The sequence below is a fragment of the Saccopteryx bilineata genome, chromosome 9 (assembly GCF_036850765.1).
Source record: "Saccopteryx bilineata isolate mSacBil1 chromosome 9, mSacBil1_pri_phased_curated, whole genome shotgun sequence".
Taxonomy (NCBI): domain Eukaryota; kingdom Metazoa; phylum Chordata; class Mammalia; order Chiroptera; family Emballonuridae; genus Saccopteryx; species Saccopteryx bilineata.
In genome coordinates this window covers 26,183,852-26,209,758 of record NC_089498.1, presented here as the reverse complement: position 1 = coordinate 26,209,758, position 25,907 = coordinate 26,183,852, and the positions used below count along the sequence as shown (strand labels likewise).

The following is a 25,907-nucleotide window of genomic DNA, read 5'->3' as shown; positions in this document are numbered from 1 at the left end:
CTGACTTTCCCCTCGGCCTTGACTACCTACAGCGCATTCCCACCACTCGGAGCACGTTCCCTCCCCCGGGAACGCTCTTCCTTCAGATAGTCACAGGGTGTGTTTTCCGCTTGACCCGGCCTCGGTTCAAACGTAAGTTCCTCAGAGAATTCCCTGACCACCCCACTTGAAACAGAACCCTGCCAACCCGAATCACTGCCTGACTCCTCATTCTGCTTTTCACTTCATAGGATTTGTCTTTATCTGAAATTACGCTCACAGACACACACATGTGCATGCTTGCACGTGTATATATACGATAAATATATATATATGTATATATATATATAATATATAATGTATATGTATACAGTGTGGCTGTAAAGTCGTGGTGCACTTTTGACCGGTCACAGGAAAGAAACAAAAGACGATAGAAATGTGAAATCTGCACCAAATAAAAGGAAAACCCTCCCACTTTCTGTAGAATGATGTGGCAGCATGTGTGTGCATGCGCAGATGATGACGTAACACCATGTATACAACAGAGCAGCCCACGGCCATGCCAGTCAAGATGTGGACGGTACAGAGGAAAGTCCAGTGTGTTCTGTGGCTCGCTAAAATTCGAATCCGTGACCAAAGTGCAACGTGAATATCGGGTGCGTTTATAACGAAGCACCACCACATAGGAATAACATTACTCAGTGGGATAAGCAGTTGAAGGAAACCGGCAGTTTGGTGGAGAAACCCCGTTCTGGTAAGCCACAAGTCAGTGACAAGTCTGTAGAGGCTATACGGGATAGCTACCTAAGGAGCCCTAAAAAATCTGTGCATGAGCCCACATCGAACTGTACTGAATAGGTATGAAACTGGGAGAGTTTTCCTTTTATTTGGTGCAGATTTCACACTTCTATCATCTTTTATTGCTCCCTGTGACCGGTCAAAAGTGCATCACGACTTTACGAACACACTGTATATATTTTTTGTTTTGTTTTTTTTTTTTTGTCTCACATTTTACTCTTTCATTGGCTGTCTCTTGTATCCCACACTGAAATACACTCACAGGAAGGCAGAGAACTTCTTTTTGGTCTGAGTTAAGTGTGGCATTAAATTAGCTATAATTATTACTGATTTTCACTTAATTTGTAATAATTCTGCATAGCCTTTAAAATTAAAATTTAACTCCTACTAAATCTTCCTGCAGAGAAAAAGTATTTTCATCTAGAATTTTATAAAATTCTGATTTGCTTGATAGTAATTTTGCAGATTAATATTTTGTTGTAAGTATTATTTTATTAACTTGGTTGTGGCCCTTTCCTAAGGAGTGGTCCACTCTCGTGGTGGGACAAAAATACACACAAGACCCTCGTGGGGCCTTTGAACAGTCAATACCGTCCTTGACCTATGGCTGCAAGCCTTTCTTTAAAAAATCATTCCTTTTTTAAAAATAACATCACATGAACCATTTCAACTTACTCAATTACATGTAAGTAGGGAGGAGGGAACTGTGTACATAGATTTTTAGTAAATGTAGAGATGTAACTTTTTTAAGATTTCTCGTTCTGCTTTTTCTTTTCAATGACTTTGACTTAAACATAACAAAGAGCTCCGTTTTTAAAACTTTCAAGTAACACAGCCATCTGGGATTTAACATATATGAGAATGTCAAAAGCCTGCCAAAGGCCTCCGTAAAGATAAAATCTCTTAGATCCTTATTACAATTATAACACATGATCGATGGCCAAAGACTACGTCTGTTCTCATCCAGTTTTCTGATATCGTAATAGTACTTTTACCCATTACAACCACCTGAAATCAAATTAAGGGCTGGATTCCTATCAGACACAATATGTAGTGACTCCATTTCGATGAAGTTAAAATTCATACCAAGGATAAAAGTTCATGTGCAGGCAAACTGCAGCAGATTTCACTGAAAGATTTGAGGACTGTTTTAGCCTTTTCAATTTCCAAGAATAGTAAGGCAATTTCCTCGATCCTGACAGATTTTAAATTGCCATACACTTTCAGTTTTGGCCATCTCTCATATTTTGTAATTCAAGAAATATCTATGTCAACTTCCTGACTGAGCCGCTAGCATGTTATTAAAAGAAAACTTATGTATTTCTTCTCATGTATTCTGTATTATATCCATGCCCTTAAACACGTCAGTTGAGTGGCCACAAGACCATGATTAGAGTGTCCATTACACTTCCTCATAGAAGCTGTTCATGAGATATCTATCGAGTGAAAAGAAAGAATAAATGATAGAAACAATAAGTACATAAATGTATTAGAAATATCAAATATATTCTAGTCAAAAATATCACAAGTAAGCTTCATCCTTTGAGGTGAAAGAGAATTCATAAACTAAGACTGTTAAGCAACAGATGATGTAATGGGGATCTCATGAATTCTGTTCTAAACCACAGCTCTGAAAAATGCTTGAAATATCACTTCTGATCATTTATAATTTATCCTGATTTATAGTGTTGCTGTGTCCTTACATATATTAAAATATAGAAAAAGTGATCAAAAGAAAACTCCCTGGAACAGTGAGTTCTGTAGAGTAATTAGCCTAGATGCCAAATAACATCAATAAAACCAGCAGGATTCTACTAGCAGGTCTCTAAACACCCTGCAAATGTATTTAGGTAATAAAGGAACAACATTTGAATATAAATATGAAGTGATCAGAAAACATCCCCAAAATAGACAAAATGAGAGACACCAGCAGAACTGGCGAAACTGGTCAAGCGTGGATTTTATGCACTTTGTCCTTGCTTTTATTTTTTTCTGCTACTGGCCCGTTTCTGACAAAAAGTCACTGGGACTTCCAAGGACAGCTTCCCGACACCCCTGGGAACAGAGTAACCATCTCCAAGACATACTAAAAGCACTAATATTAAAATAAGCCCTGGAAAAATCATAAAGCCTATAATATTAAGAATGTAGGTTTAGGGATTAGTCAAACACAAATCTGATTATCATTTGCTAATGGATATCTCAAGGCAAGTCAGTCCCACCCCTTTAGTCTCAGCTATCTCAGTTGTAAAACAGGGACAGTGTCCATTTCACAGGCTGGTTACAAGGAAGGGAGGAAACACCGGGCACAGTCTGGAACACACGTTCTCAATCATTGTTTTATTAGTCGGTATTATTTCATTGTAGCTCAGCTCTGCCCTTACAGCATACAATTAAATGACAAATGGCCTAGAACCAGAACTCACCCACAAAGAGCTGACTGTTGAGCTGCAGGAGGACGTGCCCATCAGCAGGAGCGGGCTGGGTCTTTGGGGAGAGCTGGTCCACTTGGACGGACGCCTCTTTCATGTTCCTTTCTACCCTCACGTGGTGCCACTGGTTGTCGTTGAAGTGAGTGGGTGACTGCACCGAGATCTCAAAAGGTCCATTCCCCACATCAAATGAAAATGTCACTACTGTCGGAGCTGGAAATATAAGATGTGGAGATTTTTTTCTTTTTTTGTATTTTTCTGAAGTGAGAAATGGGGAGGCAGAGAGACAGACTCCAGCATGCACCCGACTGGCATGCCCACTAGGGAGCAATGCTCTACCCATCTGGGGCGTTGTTCCATTGCAACCAGAGCCATTGTTTTGCACCTGAGGCAGGGTGCAGAGGCCATGGAGCCATCCTCAGCACCCCCGCCAACTCTGCTCCAATGGAGCCTTGGATGTGGGAGGGGAAGAGATTGATAGAGATAAAGGAGAGGGGGAGGGATGGAGAAGCAGATGGGCGCTTCTCCTGTGTGGCCTGACCAGGAATCAAACCCAAAACTCCCACATGCCGGGCCGACGCTCTACCACTGAACCAGCCAGCCAAGGCAAGACGTGGAAATTCTTAAAGTCAGTCCCCATTTTGGAGAGTCGAATCTTTAACATAGTTAGTAACAGCACCAGACCATAACAATTGCTAAATATAAAGACAATAACTTGAATTGTATGGGTGGCTCCAAGGACATCAGTGAAGAACAGACGTGGAATGAGGCAATAAAATCCATTAGCACTTTTGGAAAAAAACAAATTTTAAGAAAATCATCCTCAAAGTTAATTTTTTTATATTGATAAAAGTAAAGCTATTTAGCCAGGGCAAAAAACAAACAAACAAAAAAAACTAGATAGCATTGTATAAAACAGCGGTTCTCAACCTGTGGGTCGTGACCCACAGGTTGAGAACTGCTGGTATAAAACAATAATTTTACAATGATTCAAAGTTTAGATAAATTTTAAAGCAGACAATATACATTTGATTTAAAATACTAATAAAACTCTAGGAGTCTATCAAAATAATATGGCTGGTTGATTTAATTTATTAAGTAAATTTGTAATGAACTAAGAATTTAGCTTTTAAAAAATTATGTGAATTTAAAACGCACCCTAAATTGTTTATTTTTTATTTTTATTTTTTGAGAGAGAGAAAGGAAGGGAGAGTGATGAGAAGCATCAAGTCATGGTTACATCACCTTAGTTGTTCACTGATTGCTTCTCATACGCCTTAACCAGGGGCTCAAGCCAAGCCAGTGACCCCTTGCTCAAGCCAGAGACCTTGGGCTCAAGCCAGCGACCTTAGGGTTTCCATCCTGGGACCTCAGTGTCCCAGGCTGACACTCTATCCACTGCACCACCACTGGTCAAGCTTAAATTGGTTCTAGGGCATACAACAATTTCTTCAAATTATCACAGGTTAAATATTAAATTATTTTCTAACAGAAAAACTAATTTAATTTAATAGAATTTTTTTAAAGGGACACAGTGAAAAGGTTTGGTTGATAAAGTAGAAACACAATCCTTTAAAAATCAGTTAATGGCCCTGGCCGGCGGCTCAGTGAATAGAGCGTCCTTCAGTGTGCAGACGTCCTGGGTTTGATCCCTGGTCAGAGCACCCATGAGAAGTGACCACCTGCTTCTTTCCTTCTCCTTCTACCCTTTTCTCTCTCTCTTCCCTTCTCGCAGCCAGAGGCTCGGTTGGTTTGAGCATCAGCTTCAGGAACTGAGAACAGCTTCGTTGATTCAAGCACTGGCCCCAGAGTGGGGTTGCCGGATGGATCCCACTCAGGGTGCATGCGGGAGTCTGTCTCACTATCTCCCTTCTTCTCACTTAAAAACAAAATTTTTTTAATAAAAATAAATAAATAAATAAATTTAAGACCATGAAAACTAGTTCAAAGATGTGCTACGAAACAGAATCCCTGAGATGTCCCTGGAAAAGAAGACTTACAGCGTAGCTCTATCCGTATGAAGTCAGTGATGCCCAGGTTCTCAAGAAACACCCCAGAGGAAGCTGTGGTCTTAAAGAAGAAAGACACGTCTGCACTGAGTTCTCCGTGGAAAGTAGGGAAATGAAGGTAGGAAGCCTCAGTATTGAAGGAGGCTGAATTCCAAAATGACCCTGGTTTAAAACACAAAGGAAAATATCAAAAAAGTATGAGGACAGATTCATAACATAAAATGAATAACATGACATTTTCTGTTTTTAGCATTTTTACTATTAAAAATATTGCTAGTTCACAGGACCTTGCTTTTCTTTTTTTCTACTAACTATATCGTATCCAAGATTAGAGATTCTACAAGGACCGAAATTCTAGATTCCTTCCAACAGAGGAGAGGAATGATCGCTGCAGAAATGGTCTCAATGTTCTATTTGATACAAGAAAAACATCCTCAGCCTAATTACCATCCTCTGCCAAAGTGATATGGTAAGGACCTGTCAAACATTAATTAAAAGGCTTATATTTTTTAGAACTTAAAAATTTAAACACCTAGATTCCTCAGAATACCAAAAACCCTAAAGAAGTTCCCAGTGTTTTTTGTTCTAACGCTCCTGACATACACACTTCACAGAGTTACACTTTCAGCTAATTGTTTTCATTAATGGACCTTGTGATTTTTCTAAACTGGGACTGGCATTCAAAATATCCGCATTTAATTAGAGATTAAGACACTACTTACTCTGCGCTACCCTGATATTCTCATCAAAGTGCTCTTTTAATTCAAAATTATCTTTTACTTTGCTTCTCATAGTGAACTAGATATAGTACAAAAAAAGTTCTCAAAAAGGGAAAGTGTTCAAAATAAGATGAAAATGTGTTTGAGGTTGAGATATAAGTTAAGGGATCTGGAAAAATTATGCAGACTTTGTATGTATTATCTTCACCTTCCCATTCATTTTTTTTTTTGTTATATCTACAGATTTTCTTTTGAGAAAACATTGTGGGTCTGCATGGAATGTATGGAAGAAATATATAAATGCAGTGGCATGAAGTGACAGGAGTGAAATCCCCTGGACGTGTCTGGTTGATGAGGATCGTTATCAGAGAAATGAACTATGCATTGCTGCTTGCACCAGCAAATTCTCAACATACCAAATATAAATACACATTCTGAGTTTTAAGCAACTGCCTCCCATACATGCCCACAACACTGGATAAATTTCTATCTAAATCAGCTTCCTGGAAGAAAGACTACAGCAATCCCCATTTACCTGCAGTTTCAGTGACCCATGGCCAATCGTGTCCCGAAAATATTCCACTGAAAATTCCGTATTTAAAAAGTCATAAGTTTTAAACTGTGTGCTACTCTGAGTAGTGTAATAAAATCTCACACCATCCTGCTCTGTCCCACCCAGAACGTGAGTCATTCCTTTGTCCGGCATCTATATACTACCCGACCCTTAACCAAACCACTCAGCCATCTGTTATCAGATCAGTTACCAGAGAGAGAGAAAGACTACATTCTGATAGGGTTGCAGGTGGGGGCCATGATCCCCTCCTCCCTTAAGTGGACAAAGGGACACTGACAAATTGTCCAGGTCACTACCCCCTGGGCATCCGGGTGACTAACCTGGGTGTAGAAGATCCTCTAGCTTACTTATGGTTAATCTTACATAAATCACTGAAAGCTAATTTTTCCCGTAACAACTACCAGCCCCCACCCTTGAATCCCCTATTTCACCCTACCTGTTAGAGAACCGGTGCTGACCTCCACCTTAGGAGTCAGCCTGGCAGATGACCCCCTGATCAACTTTTCTTACCTGAACTCAGGTGTATTGTTGTAATTTTTCCATTATTAATTATTGGTGTTAATCTCATACCATGCCTATTTATAAATTAAGCTTTCTCATAGTATATATGTCCAGGAAGAAAACATGGTACATACAGGGTTTGGCACGATGCGGTTTCAGGCACCTACTGCGGTGGGGGTGGGGGCAACCATATTGATCCTCTAGTTAGAAAACAGCCAATTGCAGGTAAAATGTGGTTCATAATGCTTGCAAAGAACAGATACCTCACTAGAGTTAAGAATCACAAATTTGACTCAGCTTCTATTTGTTCCTTAGATTTTAACTTATTTTCTATAAATTGTGGACTGAAGAGCAGTGCTTTTATCTACAGCCAATCATTGCTTAATGGCAGGGATACATTCTGAAAAACACATCGTTAGGTGATTTTGCCCTTGTGTGAACATCCCTTATACAAACCTATATAGACGAGATGCAGTAACCTACTACATACCTAGGCTCTACGGTCAAGCCGATCGCCCTGAGGCTACAAACTTGTATAGCATGCTATCGTACTGAATACTGTAGGCAATTTTAACACAATGGTAAGCACCTGTGTATGTAGCCATGTCTAAATATAGAAAAAGTTCAGTAAATGTTTGATATAAAAGTTAAAAAATGGCACACCTGCCTAGGGTACATACCATAAGTGTAACCTTCAGGACTAGAAATTGCTCTGGCTGAGTCAGTGTCTGAGTGGAGAGTGAATGTGAAGGCCTAGGTCATTGCTGGACACTGCTGTACCCTTTATGCACTGTCCCACAACCCCCACCCCCAGCCCCGCTTCCACTGGACAGTCAGGGCATCAAAGCTGCCCGTGCTGCTCCAGGCACCGGATGTGGGCTGGCTGACTGGGCAGACTGAGCAGCAGCTGGCTGGGTCAGGCACAGAGCACCACGATAGTGACCGCGAGGAGGAGCAGAAGGGGGCCGGGGGTCAGCAGCAAGGAGAAATCCAAATGGGGAGAGAAGGGACGACGGGGTTGTCGTGGCCACGTGTTTGTGGCTACTGCACTTGGAGCATGGTCAAGTGAAGGAACTCTGTGGCACCAGAGGGGAGAGAGGTGGAGGGAGTAAAGGGTAAAGGCTGGCCGAAGGAGATGTGACTTTGGGTGGTGGGCACACAATGCAACATACAGACAGAATTGTATGCTTGAACCCTAGGTAATGATATCAGTCACTGTCACCGCAATACATTTCATCTTACATGCAGAGGGTGTAGAACCAAAGGCTCACTATTTTGACTTTGGAAATTTGTTTTTGGTTCCACTGATGCTACCTGGCATGAAGGGCTCTCCCTGGCACTGAACTGATGGAAGAAAGCAAACTTACCTATGCTTTACATCCTTATAGCCTGAAAACATTTCCAAAGTACAGGGCCAGGCTGGCTCCACACGACCAGAGGAAGCTTGCACTAACGGGGCAGTGGCACTTCATTAATCCTTGTAAAGGTAGCTCCTGTGGACCTGTGTCCTTGTACAGGGTCTTGGGTCCTCATAAAAAGAATTTGCAGCCATGCACTCTGAAGACCATCCAGCTAGATCTGGGAGGGCCGTGGTGCCCTTGGAATATGTAGCACTGAGGGACGGGCTCCCGTGTGCTAAAACGGGTTGGTGGCCAAGTGACTGGATGTCATCTATGTGCTCAATATTGAGGTACAGTGAGTGTGAGGGGATCTACTGCAAAGCCCCACAGATACTGCTCCTGTTGGAGAAAAGATAAAGGTCCTCCTGAACCACACACCTTTGCATTTCTCACAGGAGTTCAGCTCCATTATAATCTTACAGGACCACTGTCTCATAAGTGGTCCATCATTGACTCAACTGGCATTATGTGGCGCGTGGCTATATTTTATTCTTTGTTTTTCTTATGGATCTAACTCAAAAGTCAATTTTCAGATCATATGTAGACACTTTTAGAGTTAAATCTATTCAGCTAAGAATATACTTTGAGGCCTTTTTTTTAAATCCCTATGGCCATATAAAACTGTGTATTATCTGAATATGTCAAAGCTACTCTTTATTTTCATTTTCCAGTGATTTCTAATCTCAGACATTTTTATCTCTAGGAAAGAATGCAAGAAAATGCAAAATATCCAGTCAAGGATAACACATTTGCATTCTTAAAAGTTATGTGACCTGGGCCCTGACCGGTTGGTTAAGTGGTAGAGCGTCAGCTCAGCGTGTGGAAGTCCTGGGTTCGATTCCCGGCCAGGGCACACAGGAGAAGCGCCCATCTGCTTCTCCACCCTTCCCCTTCTTCTATCTCTTTCTTCCCCTCTTGCAACCAAGGCTCCATTGGAGCAAATTTGGCCCAGGTGCTGAGGGTGGCTCCACAGCCTCTGCCTCAGGCACTAGAATGGCTCCGGTTGCAACAGAGTGATGCCCCAGATGGGCCGAGCACCACCTCCTAGTGGGCATGCTGGGTGGATCCCGGTAGGGCACATGAGGGAGTCTATCTCTCTGCCTCCCTGCTTCTCACTAAAGAAAAATACAAAAAAAAAAAGTTATCTGACATGTTTTTAGAAATTAAATGCCTTTCTGTTAAAATATTACATTATGAAAATTAAAATAAAGCTATGACTTTAAATTATGAAATATTATTAAATCTTACTTATTTGGTCTGAATAGAAAGAAAAACACCCAAAATGACTTAAAGGACTAACTTAGATAATACTACCATAAGACACAATATTTCATTTATTTCATTTTTATATTACAGCTGACCTAATAAAGCATCCTATAGGAGGCTTTGGGGAACTGACAGAAACAGAGGAACAATTCTTTGAATTGCTGCTATCTTTATAATGAAAGTTTTCATAGTAATGAAAACAATTTATTACCTTTGGTAGCTTAAACACTCACACGCATAACAGTAGCTGTTTCATCTAGTTAGCAAACCTTATTTTACAGATTCATACTAGATAAAAATTGAACTGAGAATATTTTATTTTGAGGAAGAAATTGCTGCTAATTCAAAATAATGATAAAGAAAGCCAAGGCCAATATTTCTATGATCAAATAACGTTCTGCGATCTCAGCTCTTTACAGACTGTTCTAAGAAGCACCAGGAGGGTCTGGACTCCTCAGAGAAAGGAAGAGCGGGAGTGGGCAGAGGCAAGTGGAGCCCCGCAGGCGGGCTTGGCAGGAAGCAGCGGGTTTGAAGAGAGGAATCCTTGGCTATGGTGTTTCTTACAAAATAAAATCCTTAAACCGAGCCAGTAGTAGATCTGAAGGCATCATTTACTCAACTGTATGAATGCTGGTCGGGAGAGTAAGATCCCCTTGTATCATCCCAGCCAAAACAAATCATGATGTGTTATTCTAAGAAATTAAGAATGACTAATAATAAAAGTAATGAATAATTAATGTTTTAAGTTCAATTCAATAGAGGGTACTAGAGATTTTGAAAGAGACCTTCATAAATGCTGCATTTTATCTTTCCAGACTTAAAAAAAAAACAAAAAACTGTAATGGATAGCAGGATCCATGTAGTTATTTACTTAGAAGAGGAAGATGTGCTAAGTATTTAATTACATACATAAATTAAAAAGAACTCATTTAGGAAAATTAAGGTAGTAGGCTGTTAAGATTATAAATAACCTTTAAAACATTTGTTTTGCTAAACTTTTATTGATAGTGTTAATATCCTGTTAAAAATAACTTATAAAGACACAAAGTAGATTAGTGGCTTCCTAGCTGGGGAGACAGGGCTATGGATGACAGGGGTAATGAAATGTTCTAAAATTGATCCTAACCGTTATCCAATGCTGAGAATACACCAAAAGCCATTGATTAGTTCGCGCTACATGACTGAGTTGCATGGTATGTGAATTAGATCTCAATAAGGCTGTTTGAAACAAAAGAACAGATTTTCAAAACATAATTTTTTAGAAAATGCGTTATAAAAGATCAAAATTTGTATGTGTTCACCCTACCTTTCTTTTTTTAAAGCACTTAATTGATGACCATGTTAAACCTGTACAATTTAATGTATACAATTCAGTTCATAATGCCCATGTTTTAATTGGATTGCTTTTATTTTTCACTGTTGACTTTTGAGGGTTCTTTGTGTAGTCCAAATACTAGTCCTGTGTCAATTCTCAGCTCTCATTTTACTTGATTTATCAACAGCAATTAATATACATAGTTGATTCCCTTTCCCTTTTTGAAACATTTTCTTCACATTCTCAGTTCCCTTTCTTCCTCCTATGACCTCAGCCTATCAATGTCTGAGTACTCAGGTCCTGTCATTATGCTTCTCCATCCACAGTAACTACTGCTGGTCCATCTCAGAGCTTTAAATATGCTGATGACTTAAAAATATGTATGTGAAGCCTGGACTTATCAAACTAATAATTCCACATTTCTATCTAAATGTCTAATGGCTTATCAACTTTGTTAGGTTCAAAAATTGCATCTTGGTATTTCTCTGCAACTCCTTGATCCCAGCAGGAATCCCCTCCATCTCAATTAATGATCATTCTATGCCACTAATAGATAGACTAAACACCTTGTTGTTATTCTTGACTATTCCTTTTGCAATCTACATCAATCCATCAACAAATTGTATTGCTCTTCTGAACTGTAATCATACTACAGCTATGATCATTGTGCCCCTGGCCTGAGCCACCATTGTCCTTCTGATGGGATGGTGATATGGTCTCATCAATGGTCTCCTTGCCTCAGCTTTACCTTGATCAAGGTCATTAAGTTATAAATTAGATTACACCACACTCTCTAATGTTTTCCGATCCCATTCAAGATGAAAAATAATTTTCAGCCTGACTTGTGGTGGTCCAGTGGATAGAACGTCAGCCCAGGATGCTGAGGGCCCTGGTTTGAAACCCTACGGTTGCCAGCTAGACTGCAGGCTTATCGGCTTGAGCAAGGACCTGGCAGGTTGAGCATGGGATCACAGACATGATCCCAAGGTCATTGGCTTGAGCCTAAGGTCGCTGACTTGAAGCTCAAGGTCGCTGGCATGAGCAAAGGGTCACTGGCTCAGCTTGAGCCTTGGGTCAAGGCATGCATGAGAAGCAATCAATGAACAACTAAAGTGATGCAACTATGAATTAATGCTTCTTATCTTTCTCTGCCACCCCCTCCCTGTCTCTCCCTTTCTAATTAAAATAAATAATCAGAAAAATTCTCCATGATCTGACCCTAGTTTCCTCTCTGACTTCTACAACCACTCTCCTCTTTGCTCACTCTGCTCCAAACCTTGATCATTTTGCTGTCCCACGAGCACGCCAGTGACAGTCCCGTTTCTGTGTGCTTCCTCTGTCTTGTCCCAGTCTAAGGCACTCTTTCACAGATAGCCACTCCTTGCTCCCTCATCTCCTTCAGGTTTTTATTCAAATGCCACCTTTTCAGTGAGCATTTAAAACCATCCTCTTCAGAACGTCCGATCCAACCCCGCTCCTGCCTCAACTATATTGTCTTCACGACACTTCCTACCATCTATCACACCATATATTTGACTTACTTGTTTATCGTTTATTCTCCCAAGACAACTCAAGTTCCAAGAATACATAGTTTTGTCTATTTTGTTCATACACTCTCTTTCTCTCTAGATGTGAGGAAGACACTGTACAATGTATGGGCTTAATAAATACATGTTAAATAAAATGATAAGATTTCTTTATCAAAGTAGCAATCAGAAAGCTTAGAGTAACTGTTCCCTGTTTTGTTGTATCATATGTACCTCAATAAATACACTCAAATTCTTTGGTAAATAAGTAGGAAATGGGAGATAGAAAAGAGAGGAAAAGAATATGAGGAGGAGAGAATAATAAGGTGGAGAAACTTCAGGAAAAATTAAATAAAAGAAAAAAATAAATTATAAAAATAAAAATGAAAAAAATTCTTAATTGTGGAGGATTATCAGACACAGTCGAGCTTGCAAAATTATATGAACATTTGCTATAATGAATTATCCTTCCCTCTTTTTAATGGTTTCTATGTCTGCCAAATGGAACAGAACTCTGTCAAATGGAAGAGAAGTTAAACAAATCACTAGTCAATATCTTTTTCCAGTTAAGAACATAACCTCTGTAAAGTTATTTATTGCCTACATGCACCTTTGATTATTTAATGCATTCTGGGCAGCTGTGATTTCTCAGACAGCTGGATGAGTCAATACAGCCAAAATGAGAAAAATAATTTCATTGACAAGAATTTCTTAGAACAATGAACAAAACAATCTTTTATAATTATTTAAGTTTTGGGGATGCTCTGATTAGATATAAATATAAAAATTAACTGAGAAGGAACATATTTAATAAAATAAGCCGAAAAATTCAAATGCCAAAGAAATAAAAATACTACCTTGTTCAGATTAATGAGCTAAGGGCAAAAATGGAGATCACACTTGCAACAACTCTTCTAACAGCTTATAAAATGTATGTATGCATTTTAGCACATCATGTCCTGTTCCAGGAAAAATTAGTACCAAGGCACAACACTGATATGCACCCTTGTTAAGTTACTGACCTTAAAGGATAATTATTACTTAAATTATTTAGTCAGAAAAAGCAAGTCACCTACACAGTGGAAAAACCAGTTAGGCCCAGAATTTTCCACAGCAACATTCAAAACCTTCCATACTGAAGGTAAAGGAGTGCTGTCCACAGATTTCTGAGATGAAGAAAATGTACCCAGCCTAACCCTGGTTACATGTTAAGGCAACAGGCAGACATTCTCAATTTTCAAAAAATTCTGAGAATAAAGCACACACAAGTCCCTTTGATGAAAAATAAAACTCTCCTTCATAATGAAATATAGCCCACCAAAAGGTATCTAGGTAAGCTGTGGAGGACAAGATGGCTGCCTCTCCAGTGCAGGAAGAGGGAGAGGACGCACGAACTGGAGGAAGTCACAGAGCATCTCTCTAAACGGTTACACCAGTTTCTTAAAAGATTAACTGTAGTATTACTCCATAATGCAGAAATTCCAACCCTAGATACTTATGCAAGAGAAGTAAAAACATATGTTCACAAAGAACTTACGCATAGATGTTCACATCAACATTGTTCATGATAGCCCCAATGTAAAACTAATCCAATGTCTATCATTGACTAATAGATAAACAAAATGTGGTGTATCCAAACAATGGGATATTATTTGGTCATAAGAAATAATGAAGTATCGGTAGATGCTACAACATGGATAAACTTTGGCAAGAGTGCACTAAGTGAAAGAAGCCAGTCACAAAGTTCACACACAGGAGGACGTGACCAGAATAGGCAAGTCCGCAGAGGTGAAAAGAAGATCCATGGCTGACTAAGGTTGGGGAGGGGTGTCAGGGAACAGGGCAGTGTCTGCTAAATGGGTCCAAGTTTAAAAGGTGGGAAATGATGAAAATGTTCTAAAATTGACTGTGGTGATGGCTGCACAGTGATGTATAATATAATAAAATATAGTAAAACAATTAAATATACTAAAATCTGATTGGGTTGTATACTTTAGATTGCATATTTTAAACAGGTGAATTGTAGGGCATGTGAATTACATCTCAATAGAGCTGTTACCAAATAACAAGATAAAGTCAAGCCAGCCAAGTTTGGTTTCGATTTCTGAGGCAACAAATATTCTCGAGCATGTGCCAGCTCAGGAAATGCAACCCTCATGAGTCTTTCCGGGGGAAACAAATTGAAAAGATCAACTACCTGACAATGCAACCCAAGGAGAAATAAATCAAAATAAAAATCATTCAAGAATAGAGAAGCTCTGACGATAGAACTAGCTTAGCACTAAAAAATAAACAGCTAGATGATGATGGCCAACCTAGCAAAAACGGGAAGGTGGGGAGACTTAAAAAGATGAGAGGACACAGGAGTGCTGATTTCCCCACTTCTCAGAATGGGTCGATACTGTCTAAAATGGAAAAATTAGTTTAATAACAAACTCTATAACCTTTTTAAAATTTCATAATTTTTTTAAGTTTTGAGGGATCACTCGAGTATATTTTTATCAGATATATAAATAATATAAAGCAATGCTTTTAGCTTCATTTCAGCTTCTCCTTTCTTCTTCAATTTCAATTAATAAAGTTTTAGAAATTTATTTCTAAATCTCTTTTTCTGTTTTTCTGTCTAGGGCAGTGGTGCTCAAGCTGGAGCAATTCTGCACCCCTGGAGACGCCTGGAAACTGCCGAAGGTATATTAGGTGGAACGGTGCTGCTGGCACCGAGCGGGCAGAGGCCAGGAATACTGCTCCATGCCTACAATGCACAGGATGGCCCCCAGCTGTCACAAGCTCAAGGCTGGGAAACCCTACACTAGAGATCTAGCGATGTCTAGAATAATACTCACTGGTATTCATCTGGACATCTGAATAGTGTGACTCCAGGTGATTATTATACTCTTTTCTTTGAGATTTCTGTGTATCTTAAAATTTTATCATGATTATATAACAATTGAAACATGAATGCTTAATATTTAAAACAAATAAAATTGTATATGTGTATAATATTTTCAGGAAAGGATATAATTATAGTCCTGAGAATTATTAGGATTCCTACTCTCAAAAAAATGGACATCTTTTTGAAAGTGCTAGAAAGAACTTTTGTTCCCTCACATTTGTGAAATTTCTTAAATATAAATTACTAGTAACACAAGTCTTTTCTGAAGAATAGAAATGAAACAAAGCAAAAAAGGCAGCAAAATATTTTTTTTCTCCGAAGAAGAAGAGTTTCAGTTTTAGAATGGTATTATATTACTTAAAAACTGAAGGGCAGTGAGTATTAGTAATAACTAAAATCGGGTGCTTATTGAAAGCACCCTCCACAAGCCCGAGTGCAGCGGTGAGAGATGGCTCAGCTGGAACGAGGAGCCCTTTGTACTATGTGACTTTTTCATCAGAACAAGTCTTTCAAATATGACCGACTCCTCCCATTAAAAGTAAATATTTGCATATTGTTTAACTGCCTATACAATCAAAAACTTATTCCTATCTCTCACAAATAATTCACTATCTGTAGGTTTCTTGAGCTGCAGGTGATAGATCATTCTTCTTCTTTCATAAACTATTTATTATCTTTCATGTAACAGGTAATGTGCTAGGTACCAGGAACACAATAATAAGTGAACAATGGACCTGCTCTCAAGAGGCTTGAACATAATGAAAAGGCATTATGAGAAATATGTTCAACCTTCTTTGAAAATGTCGGACCCAGTATTCTAGAGACCCATAGAATAGGCAAGTCCGCAGAGGTGAAAAGAAGGCTTCCTGGAGGAAGATTCTGAAGCCGAGGGTTTTCAGCAAGAGGACTGGGGAGATTTTGCAGATGAGGAGGAGCAAGCGAAGAGGAAACGGAGCCAGACACTATTAGTAGTCCCTGAGTTCTCCCTGTGCGGTGGGACCTACAGAGGCAGGGCGATCCCAGCAGGTGGCTTCCTGATGGGTGTTCAGAAACATTTAACCCCGTGTCCGATACTGGACTACTCTTTTCCTGAGCGTTTGGGGAGAGCTCTAAGATACTGCAGCGACAGCTGGCATGCTCTCCAAGTAGTGTTTATGCATCCTGAAGTTGGGGTGTTGCTGAGTGCCTCAAAAATGAAGATGTCCCCACTCACTGCTCCTGGGAGAGTGAGTAGGAAGGAAGCACAGGAGTCAGCCCCCCCTAGTTATAACCCATAATTTACAAATTAAATTATTTATAATTCATTTTCATATTCATAAATAAATTAAGTCATTAAGGACAATATTTACTAAGTGTTATGTCTGCAGCACAACATCAAAGGCAGCTTTATCATTCACATCTGTCATTCTTTGGGTAAAACACCTAACGGTGTTATCAATGGCTTCTGACATCAAGAAATAACAGCAGCAGTAAGACTGAATTTCAGAACCATCTACATATTTAAAAAAATAAAAAGATGGACTTGGTAAAAGATTAATTAGGAGTAGGCTCACGTCTGGTACCAGTAAGTCTCATACTTATTTTTGTTTATTTGTCTTACTTTCCTAGAAAAATAGGCTTGATATAAAATTTACAACACCTCTAGTTGGTGTGATGAAACCAAAATATTAATTTTTTTTATTCTCATCTTTTCCTTTTTCTTCAAAATCTAAAATTCCTTGTCTCAATGAAGGGTACTGGCATCCTTACTGTCGCAGTGCAGGGTCCTGGCAGCTTCACTGAACCCAGAAAGCTGAAGATCAGCCCCACACCCTTTCAGCCTCCATTTCCACCTCAATCACACTGCATACAGCTTCCTCTGAGCCCCTTCTTTAAGCTGCACGCCAGCCGTTGCTCAGTTCAAGCCCCCTTCATTTTTCCTTGTCTTCCATCAAAGGTTATTCTGTGGCTCTTCAGGTTTATAACTGGTCTTCATGCTTCCATTTGGATCGTGAAGGTTATGCTATGTCTCAGCCTTAAATTATTCAGTGTTCCAGTCCTTGTGCCTTCCAGATAATGTCCACAATACCTTTCTTCTGCTTATATGGCCCACAGTTCATGGTCCCATGTCTAAAAGCCTGATCTAGCTGCACAGTCTCACTTGTAAAGAAAAACAATGTGCCCAGAGCGTTTCATCTTCAGGGGAACAGGTTTCCCAGAGAGATAAAAGGGGGTGCCCGTTTTTCTGCAGCCATTGCTCTTCTACAGAGAAAATAACAAAGCGCCATTCATACAGAATAGTCACCTCATGTGGGGTGAGCCTCAATCTGAAATAGATGTCGGAGACAAGAAGGCCAAGGAAAGTTCTCAGCTACTGTTTTATTAGTAAGTAAGAAATTAATGAGCGGGTCTCTAAATAATCAACTATTTGTAAATTCTTACCCTGAATGTTGTCATCCTCCCCTGTATCTCCACAGTCACAAACATTCAATGTTCTCGTTTCCCAACCTCAGCACCATGGACGTTTTGGACCAGATCATTCTTCATGATAGAGCGCTGCCCTGCGCACTGTGGGGCACTCAGAAGCATTCCGGGCCTCCCCCTCCAGATGCCAGTAATATCCACCCCCACCCCCAACCACCACCACCACCACCACCACCACTCTGACAGCCCAGAATGTCTCCAGATACTGCCAGGCACCCACTGAGCAGGGAACACCACCCCGATGGAGAATCACAGCTCTAAGTGGGAAGGTGCTGTGTGCTTAAGTTCATGGCAGGAAGTTTTTGAAAAAGAAACCCTAAAGGAGTGAGTAGGTAGTGACCTCATTCAAAGCAGACCGATTCCCCAGGCATCGTGGCAGGTGAAAATAAGGGGGAAGGAGGAAGCCAGCCCGAGCTCCCGAAGGGTTAAGATCCGGGAAAAGTGCATGTGACGTATAAAATACTTATAATTTCCCTACAGTCACACGGAGGTGCTGCGCTGCCCTGAATGCATCTGAGTTTACAGCCTCATCTCTCTGCACATAATTTTTCTCTCCATGAAATAGCCTGTGTCATCTTCATGCGATTGCATAAGGTCCACCGGCAGAACAGGAAGTTGAGATGATAAAGGTTGGGGACGGTAGGTATAATGGCAGACAGTTTTTTTTACAATGTACATATAAACTTTTATAGCCCGGTATCAGCTTTGCTTTTTAACTAAGCAACTTTGGCTATGTGTCCCTGTAAATCCACTGAATTGTCAGATCATCTCTTCCTCTGTTGAGCCCCTAGAATAAAATTTTATTTTAGTGTATGCTTTTAAAGTGAATAGATATTTCTTCTATTTCCATTTTAAGTTTTGGGGAAACTAAAAGCTTAAATAATTGATGACTCAAACTCTAAAGACCTAACTGATTTCAGAGAGCTTATGAATGGGTACACATGCTCATCTCATTCCCTGCTGAAAATATATATTTCCTGTGCAACTCCACTTGAGTTGTAAAACTCTGGTTTCAAATGTTAAGACATTGAATGCACACAACAGCATGTCCCATTGAGTGAAACACACACACAGACTGAAAAAAATGAGATTAAAAGTTGAAATATGCTTGATTATACTGACATTTGATTCAATTTCTAATTTTACCCCAGGCTCAACAACAGGAAACTAACATACATTGTCAACAATTTCGTGTAGTGCTGAGGCTCTCCCATGTGGATAACAGCATACAGAAATCTGAGAATGCTGGAATGTGCTTATGAACCAGTCACCGAGATGCTCAGCCACATCCTTCCCCTGGATTGTAAGACGGCTTGCTGTGCCAGCATTTATTACAGGGCTTTACGCTCTATAGGGGTATTTTATTTGTTGACTGACTAAAACAAAACTTCAGACCTTCCTTATGAGTCTCCACAATAAAGGTCTGATTAATTATTTTATGACACAAACATGATTCTTAAGTGACTCAGATTCATTTAACAACACGCTGCGCCCACTTACTGTCTCCTCGGCAGAGCAGAGGCCCCAGTTTATAAGCTGCTTCCGAATGCGGCCGGCCTGTGTCTGTAATCACTATCCTAGTGACTGGCAGATGTTCTTTATAAGAAAGGAATCCAGTGTCATTGGTCCTGAAAAATAATGACAACAGAATTCTTAAAATTACTCTGATTAACATAATTATCAAATAAACAATAGGCCTTACTTATTACATTTCAAAGCCAAGATGTTCTGAGCTAAATTTGCACACACCAGAGTAAGGATCAAATTGACCATCGGAGCAGATAAAAATATAGCAACACTTTTATTCTCTTGCAGACAATATAGTTGGTGATTTTTAAATTCAGTTGGCCATTTTCTCCCTCAAAGTGGTTTTAGCGATATGTCTTGTTAGTAAATTGTAATATCTGCTTTATTGATTACAAAATGCATCCTTAATTTATAACAGTCTTAGATTTTATATTGTATTACTTAATATAAAATGTCGGAGGCTTACAACAGGATAATTTCTTTAGCACTCCCCCCAGTACACACATATACTTGCTCTTTGTGCTGCTGTTATAAACTTTATAATTCAACAGTGAATTATAATTTTTTATTTAGAGAGGAATTTATATGTAGTGACATATTCACAATTTCCATTTTCTTTACTCCTTCCTGAATTTCTGAGTTTGCATTTGGTGTTACTCTCTTAGCCTGAAGAATATCTGTTTGTATTTCCTACGGTGCAGCTCTGTTGGCAACAAATTCTCTCAGCATTCATTCAATTTGAAAAGAACTCCATTTTATAATAGTTTTTGTTTAAAATAAAATTCTAGGTCGACACTGCTTTTTCTTCCAGCGCGTTCAAGATATCCTTCCATAGACTTCCGGTGAGAGGTCAGCCTTTACAAGTATCCTTGTGCCCTGTATGCAAGGGGTCCCACCACTTCCACACAACCTGGTTACTTCCAAACCATTTATCTTTATCATTCGTGTTTAGCAATTTGAACAATAAGCCAAGGTGTACTTTTCTCTGTTTTTACTCTGCTTGATATCCTCTGAGTTTCCGAACCCTTACACTGAAGTCGTGTTAGTTATCTATCACAACGTAACAGACTACCCAAGAACTTGGTGACTCAAAATAGCACCATTTATGATCTACCTCTGAGACAGGACTCTGGGAAGAGCTTAAAGGGACCCTTTGGCTGAGGCTCTCTCCCAAGGCTGCAATCAAGCGGTGGTGAGGCCGGCAGTCATTTCAGTGCCTGGCTGGGGAGGGATCCGCTTCCAAGCTCACTCACGTGGCTGTTGGCAGTAGTCTTTGTCAGTTGTTGGGCTGCTATTCACTGGCTGTTGGCTGAAGGCCACTCTCGATTCTCTGCCACCTGGGCCTCTCCCCAGGACAGATCACAATATGACAGTTTGCTTTATCAGAACAAGAAAGCAAGAAGAGTCAAAGAGGAGAGAGGAGCAAGTCGGACGTCACAGTCATTTGTAATCTCATCTCAGAAGCGCTGTCTCATCACCTTCACCATATTCTATTCATTGCAAGCCAGTCACAAGGTCCAGGCGACCCTCAAGGAGAGGAAACTGCACCATGACATGAATGACAGGCACTGTGGATCGTCATCGGGGCCATCATGGAGGCTTGCTACCACAGATGTTTATTAAACAAAATTGAGAAATTTTCAGCTATTGCTTCATCAAATATATTTTTGCCTTATTTTATTTCCTATCCTTCTGGGATTCCAATTTCTTGCCCATTCAATCACTGATATTTTTCCAAAAGCCACGAAGGTTTTGTTAATTTTTTTTTAGTCTTTTTGTTGTTCTTGTATTCTTCACATTTAATAGCTCCTATTGACCTGTCTTCAGCTTCATTGAAGATTTCTTCTGTGGTCTCCTGAGATGAAGGCCATCCCGTGAACTTTTCACTTCACACGTACATTCCTATTCTAATATTTCAATTTGCTCCTTTAATATAGTTCTTATATATCTGTTTAGCTTATCCTCTTTTCATTTGTGATAATTTTTCTCTGAGTTTTTGGGCATGTTTATAATAGTTGCTTTAAAGTTTCTGCCTGCTCATCAAACATGTGTCCCAGGGTCTGTTGCTAATAACTGCTTTTATTTTCTAGACTCTGGATCAACGCTATTTTTTGAATATGCAGTAATTGTTGCATCGCTCTGCATATTATTGGTGATACTCCAGAGACTCAAGACTTCGTTTTTATTTTCACAGGCCGTTACATTCCAACCTTACCTCAGTCAACTGTGGACGCTTGGTTTCCCATTTCATTAGGGTCGGCCATGCCAGTTTTGCTCTTAGTTTTCAATCATAGTCTTTGATGAAAAGACACAGACCTGCTATTATTTCTATGGAAAGCTGAGGGGTTTGCAAAGCTCATCCCAATTAGTGAGACTTAAACTCCAAATTCTGTGTCCCCTCCCGCAGTTGATACTGAAATCTCTGTGTAGCTTGTTCCATTGTCAGCTGTCTCTCTCTGCCTGGTTCCCAGAAATCTCGGTGCGTGTGCTGTTCAGGAGTCTGCTGAGGACACCAGGGGAGTTGATAGGGTGGACACTCCGTCCCCAGGAGGTTTGTACCTTTCTGGAATTTCTAGTCTCTCCTCCATATCCAGCCATTCTGGAGGACTCAGACTCCGTGCTGACACTGCTAGCATCCCTCCCCTCCACCTGGTATTCTCTGAGTTCTAGTCACCGCGTCTCATGTGGTCTGCTCGGTCCCCTCAAAGAGAGGCGTTTAAACTTGTCCCTCACCCACCTGAGTTCCCGTCTTCCGAGCCAGCCCCAGCTGCTTCTACCTACACTTGCCTGTTCTCTACTCACTTCGAGAAGTTGTTTTCATAGTTTTTCTTGGATTATAAATGTCCTCTGGGGAAAGTTATTTCTATGCAAGCTACATCACCATGAGCAGACTTTACTATCAAAAGATTCAAAACCTTATGATTGAAATTCATTTTTGATGAATAATATATTGTGAAGGTATTTGGAGAGTTATGGCGATTAGGTTGTTTTTTGTTCCTCTGTTCAGCGTTGCTATGGACATTTTATTCACATTTTAAAATATAGTATTACTGTATAGGTGTTTTTGGTAAAGGTAGAGAGAAAAAAGGAGAATGTACATTTTTAAAAACTAAAGTTTTAGTAAGAGAGACAATATTCTTCATACCAAACATATAATAGTAAAAGTACAGTTATGACACCATATAGATGCCTCCTTCTAGGGTAGTCCAAAAGAATCTGCTTTTTGATATAACATACTCTTGATGTTTGCCAAATAAATCAATGAACTATCATACAATTCAGTATCCGCACTCAGTTAACGATGAACTGATTACTGGATTGTACATTCTGTCACCAAATCAATCATATTTACAGCCAGATTGACTATTAATATTTTAAAATATAAATCTTATGTGCAGACCCAGGTACACAGAAATGTAACACACGCATGGTATTTTGAAACATGAATATGGAAATTAAAGAACATTTTCGCTTCACAAATAAAATCAATGTACCACTCCAACGCTAATAAAAAATATAGGTGTATTTTTAACTTTTCAAAGGAAAGCACCTATTTAAGATTTTTCTCCTATTTAGAGAATATTGTAAGTTCAATTTTCAAATCCTCAAAATGTTACAGATTTCATCTTTCAAACTATGACAAACAACAGAACATTAATTCTTTGTGGCATGGTTTGTCCTTTAAACCAGTGGTCCCCAACCTTTTTTGGGCCACGGACCAGTTTAATGTCAGAAAATATTTTCACGGACCAGCCTTTAGGGTGGGACGGATAAATGTATCACGTGACCGAGACAAGCGTCAAGAGTGAGTCTTAGATGGATGTAACAGAGGGAATCTGGTCATTTTTTAAAAATAAAACATTGTACAGACTTAAATATAAATAAAACGGAAATAATGTAAGTTATTTATTCTTTCTCTCTGGACCGGTACCAAATGGCCCATGGACTGGGACCAGTCCGCGGGCCGGGGGTTGAGGACCACTGCTTTAAACAAATAAAAAAAACTACATGTTCACATAATTGTGGAAAATTTAAGCTTACATTTTTAACAGTTTTAGAGGTAGCTTGAGGAAATGTGCATTAGTAATTACTGGCTCTAAAATATATTTTGAGAATAACAGAATGCTTAATTGCACTTAATTTCAAAGAGAATGATAACTGACTTACAATGAAGAGGAAACATGAAACAGATGCCTCTTTTATCATATTACAAGAATAAAATGTACATGACTAAACAGTCTATTACAAAAAAAAATTGAAATAAAAAGACACTGATCTTAACATTTAGAATTTAGACTGATTGTAACATGTTTCATCAAAGCATACCTTCATCTAATTTCTTCACTGTACTAACTTATTCAGTCTCTACATTGCTCTACATATTTTGAGTGATCCATTTAAAAACATAAACTTTCCTGGCTGGGTGGCTCAGTGGATAAAGCATCAATCTGGTGTGCCAGAGGTCATGGGTTTGACCCCCAGTCAGGGCACCTATGAGAAGCAATCAATGAGTCACTACTAAATGGAACAACTGAGAAGAATCACCAGTTGATGCTTCTCTCTCTCTCTTTCCCTTCCCTGCCCCTCTTTCATTCTCCATTCCTCTTTCTCTCTCCAATCAATGGAATAATGATAATAATTGTTATTACACACACACACACACACACACACTTTATTTTGCAAAATAAAGTCCTATGGAAATCACCATTCATTCCGGTCGGCATCACAGTTGCAGTAATACTGAGAATCAATGCAGCTCCCCTCCAGTCCACAAGCACATTTCTGAGGATCAGGCAAAGAACCTCCCCAGTACGTTTGGGTTTCATTGGTTCTTCCAACCCACCAGCTCAGAGGCGTTCCATCTGAAAAACAAATGCAAGAAATGTGACATCTGTTTTACACCCCACTGCCTTCCATCCCAGTGAAATTCCCTTCCTTCCCAAGTCATGAAAAAGAATAAAAGGAGCAAGAAAAAGATTGATTTCATGTAGTGACAGTCAAAACATTGTAACTGATGGAATTTCCTAATGAAAGCTTTCTTTTAAAAAAAACATTTAATTATTTAAACTTAAATGATTGCTATATTTTTCTTTGGGTAGAAAAGACACCAACAATACCTATTTAATTCAGGTATGATAGTAAAAATGTATTGAGAGTAATTCACATATGTAATTTCTTTGAAAATGATTTTTGAAACAAGCTGGCATAAAAATATAAACCAGAGAAATTAACAGATCAGAAATAAAACTGATTTGATATAGAATAGAATGATATATATAGAGTCAATGATTTATCTCAATATATGTATTGGCTAAAATATAGTAGCTGTTTATTAAATATCAGATATGGGATGGCATTTCTTTGTCATGATTTAAGATTTATTTGGAAGTCTGTACTTTTCCTTTCATTTAATGACCTATTTATTTGGAGACTATTGAATAACATTGCAAAATCTTAACACCTGAAGCAAATATTACATTCAAAAGCAAAGTTTTCTTTAGCCAAATGTGTTTCCTTCTTTGATGAATGCCCAGCTACCAACTCCTTCTCAGAGTTAAAACTAAACATGCTGTCAAGAAACTAGAGTAAGGAACAGAACTGTTAGGATTCTGAGGAAAGGAGGTAAGGCATGTGGGTGATGTCTCGTTAAGAAAAGAAGGGGGGTGTTCATCATAGGAGAATCAGAGCATGAGAAGAGTGTGACATCAGATCAGTCAGCCATTCAAGGTGCTTGATCATTTTCCTATTGACTTTTTAAATTGATTTTAGAAAGAGAAGAAGGGGGAAGAACAAAGAGAGAGATACATCAATTTGTTGTTCCACTTATCTATGCATTCATCAGTTGATTCTTGTATGTGCCCTGACGGGATCAAACCTACAACCTTACTGTATCAGGACAACAGTCCAGCCAACTGAGCTACTCAGCCTGGGCTCTGTTGACTTTCAAACCCTTTTAAGTTATCATCAGCCTCACTGAAAATCTGGGACTTTTACTAATTTCTTCTTTACTTACAAATGCCAATGCTCATTATAACTCGTTGTTACGCAGGACTTCTACTGATGTGGCGACCTTTCTGCCAGCATTACTATTGAGGTCAGCCATGCCAAAAAACAGAGCAGTTACCAAAAGCTTGTGTTATGCATAAAGACATTACTATCAAGAATCTTCATATTTTTTATTGCATAATTAATTCATAAACAGAAGGTAAAACCTACATTTAACATTCACCAGATACATTTCAACATACTGCTTTAAACATTATGTGTTCATAGATTAAAGAGAAAATAAATCATCATTTCTAAGTGTGGTTCTCGTTCTTCTCTTAGAATATATTTCCATATTTGCTTATCTATATTTTAGTTTCCAAGACCAATATTTAGCAAGAAGGAACAATCATTTGCACATTAGACCGGCATGTTAACTGTCACTATGAAGTACTGGAGAGCTGGGGATGAGAGGAACTCACTTCATGCACGATGTACGTGTTGGGTGCCCAATCATCAC

The 25,907-nt window shown here is 39.2% G+C and overlaps 1 protein-coding gene across 2 annotated transcripts in view; it reads right to left on the bottom strand.

Annotated features, from left to right (window-relative positions):
• Positions 1–25,907, bottom strand: part of CNTNAP4 (contactin associated protein family member 4) — a 285,330-nt gene that overhangs the window by 37,500 nt on the left and 221,923 nt on the right. For both annotated transcript variants that reach the window (XM_066243208.1, XM_066243210.1), the window contains 4 exons: positions 24,108–24,264; positions 19,376–19,503; positions 5,210–5,380; positions 3,204–3,422 (listed from right to left, as the gene is read on the bottom strand). In XM_066243208.1, the coding sequence (XP_066099305.1) occupies positions 3,204–3,422; positions 5,210–5,380; positions 19,376–19,503; positions 24,108–24,264 (675 nt within the window). The remainder of the gene's footprint in view (positions 1–3,203; positions 3,423–5,209; positions 5,381–19,375; positions 19,504–24,107; positions 24,265–25,907) is intronic.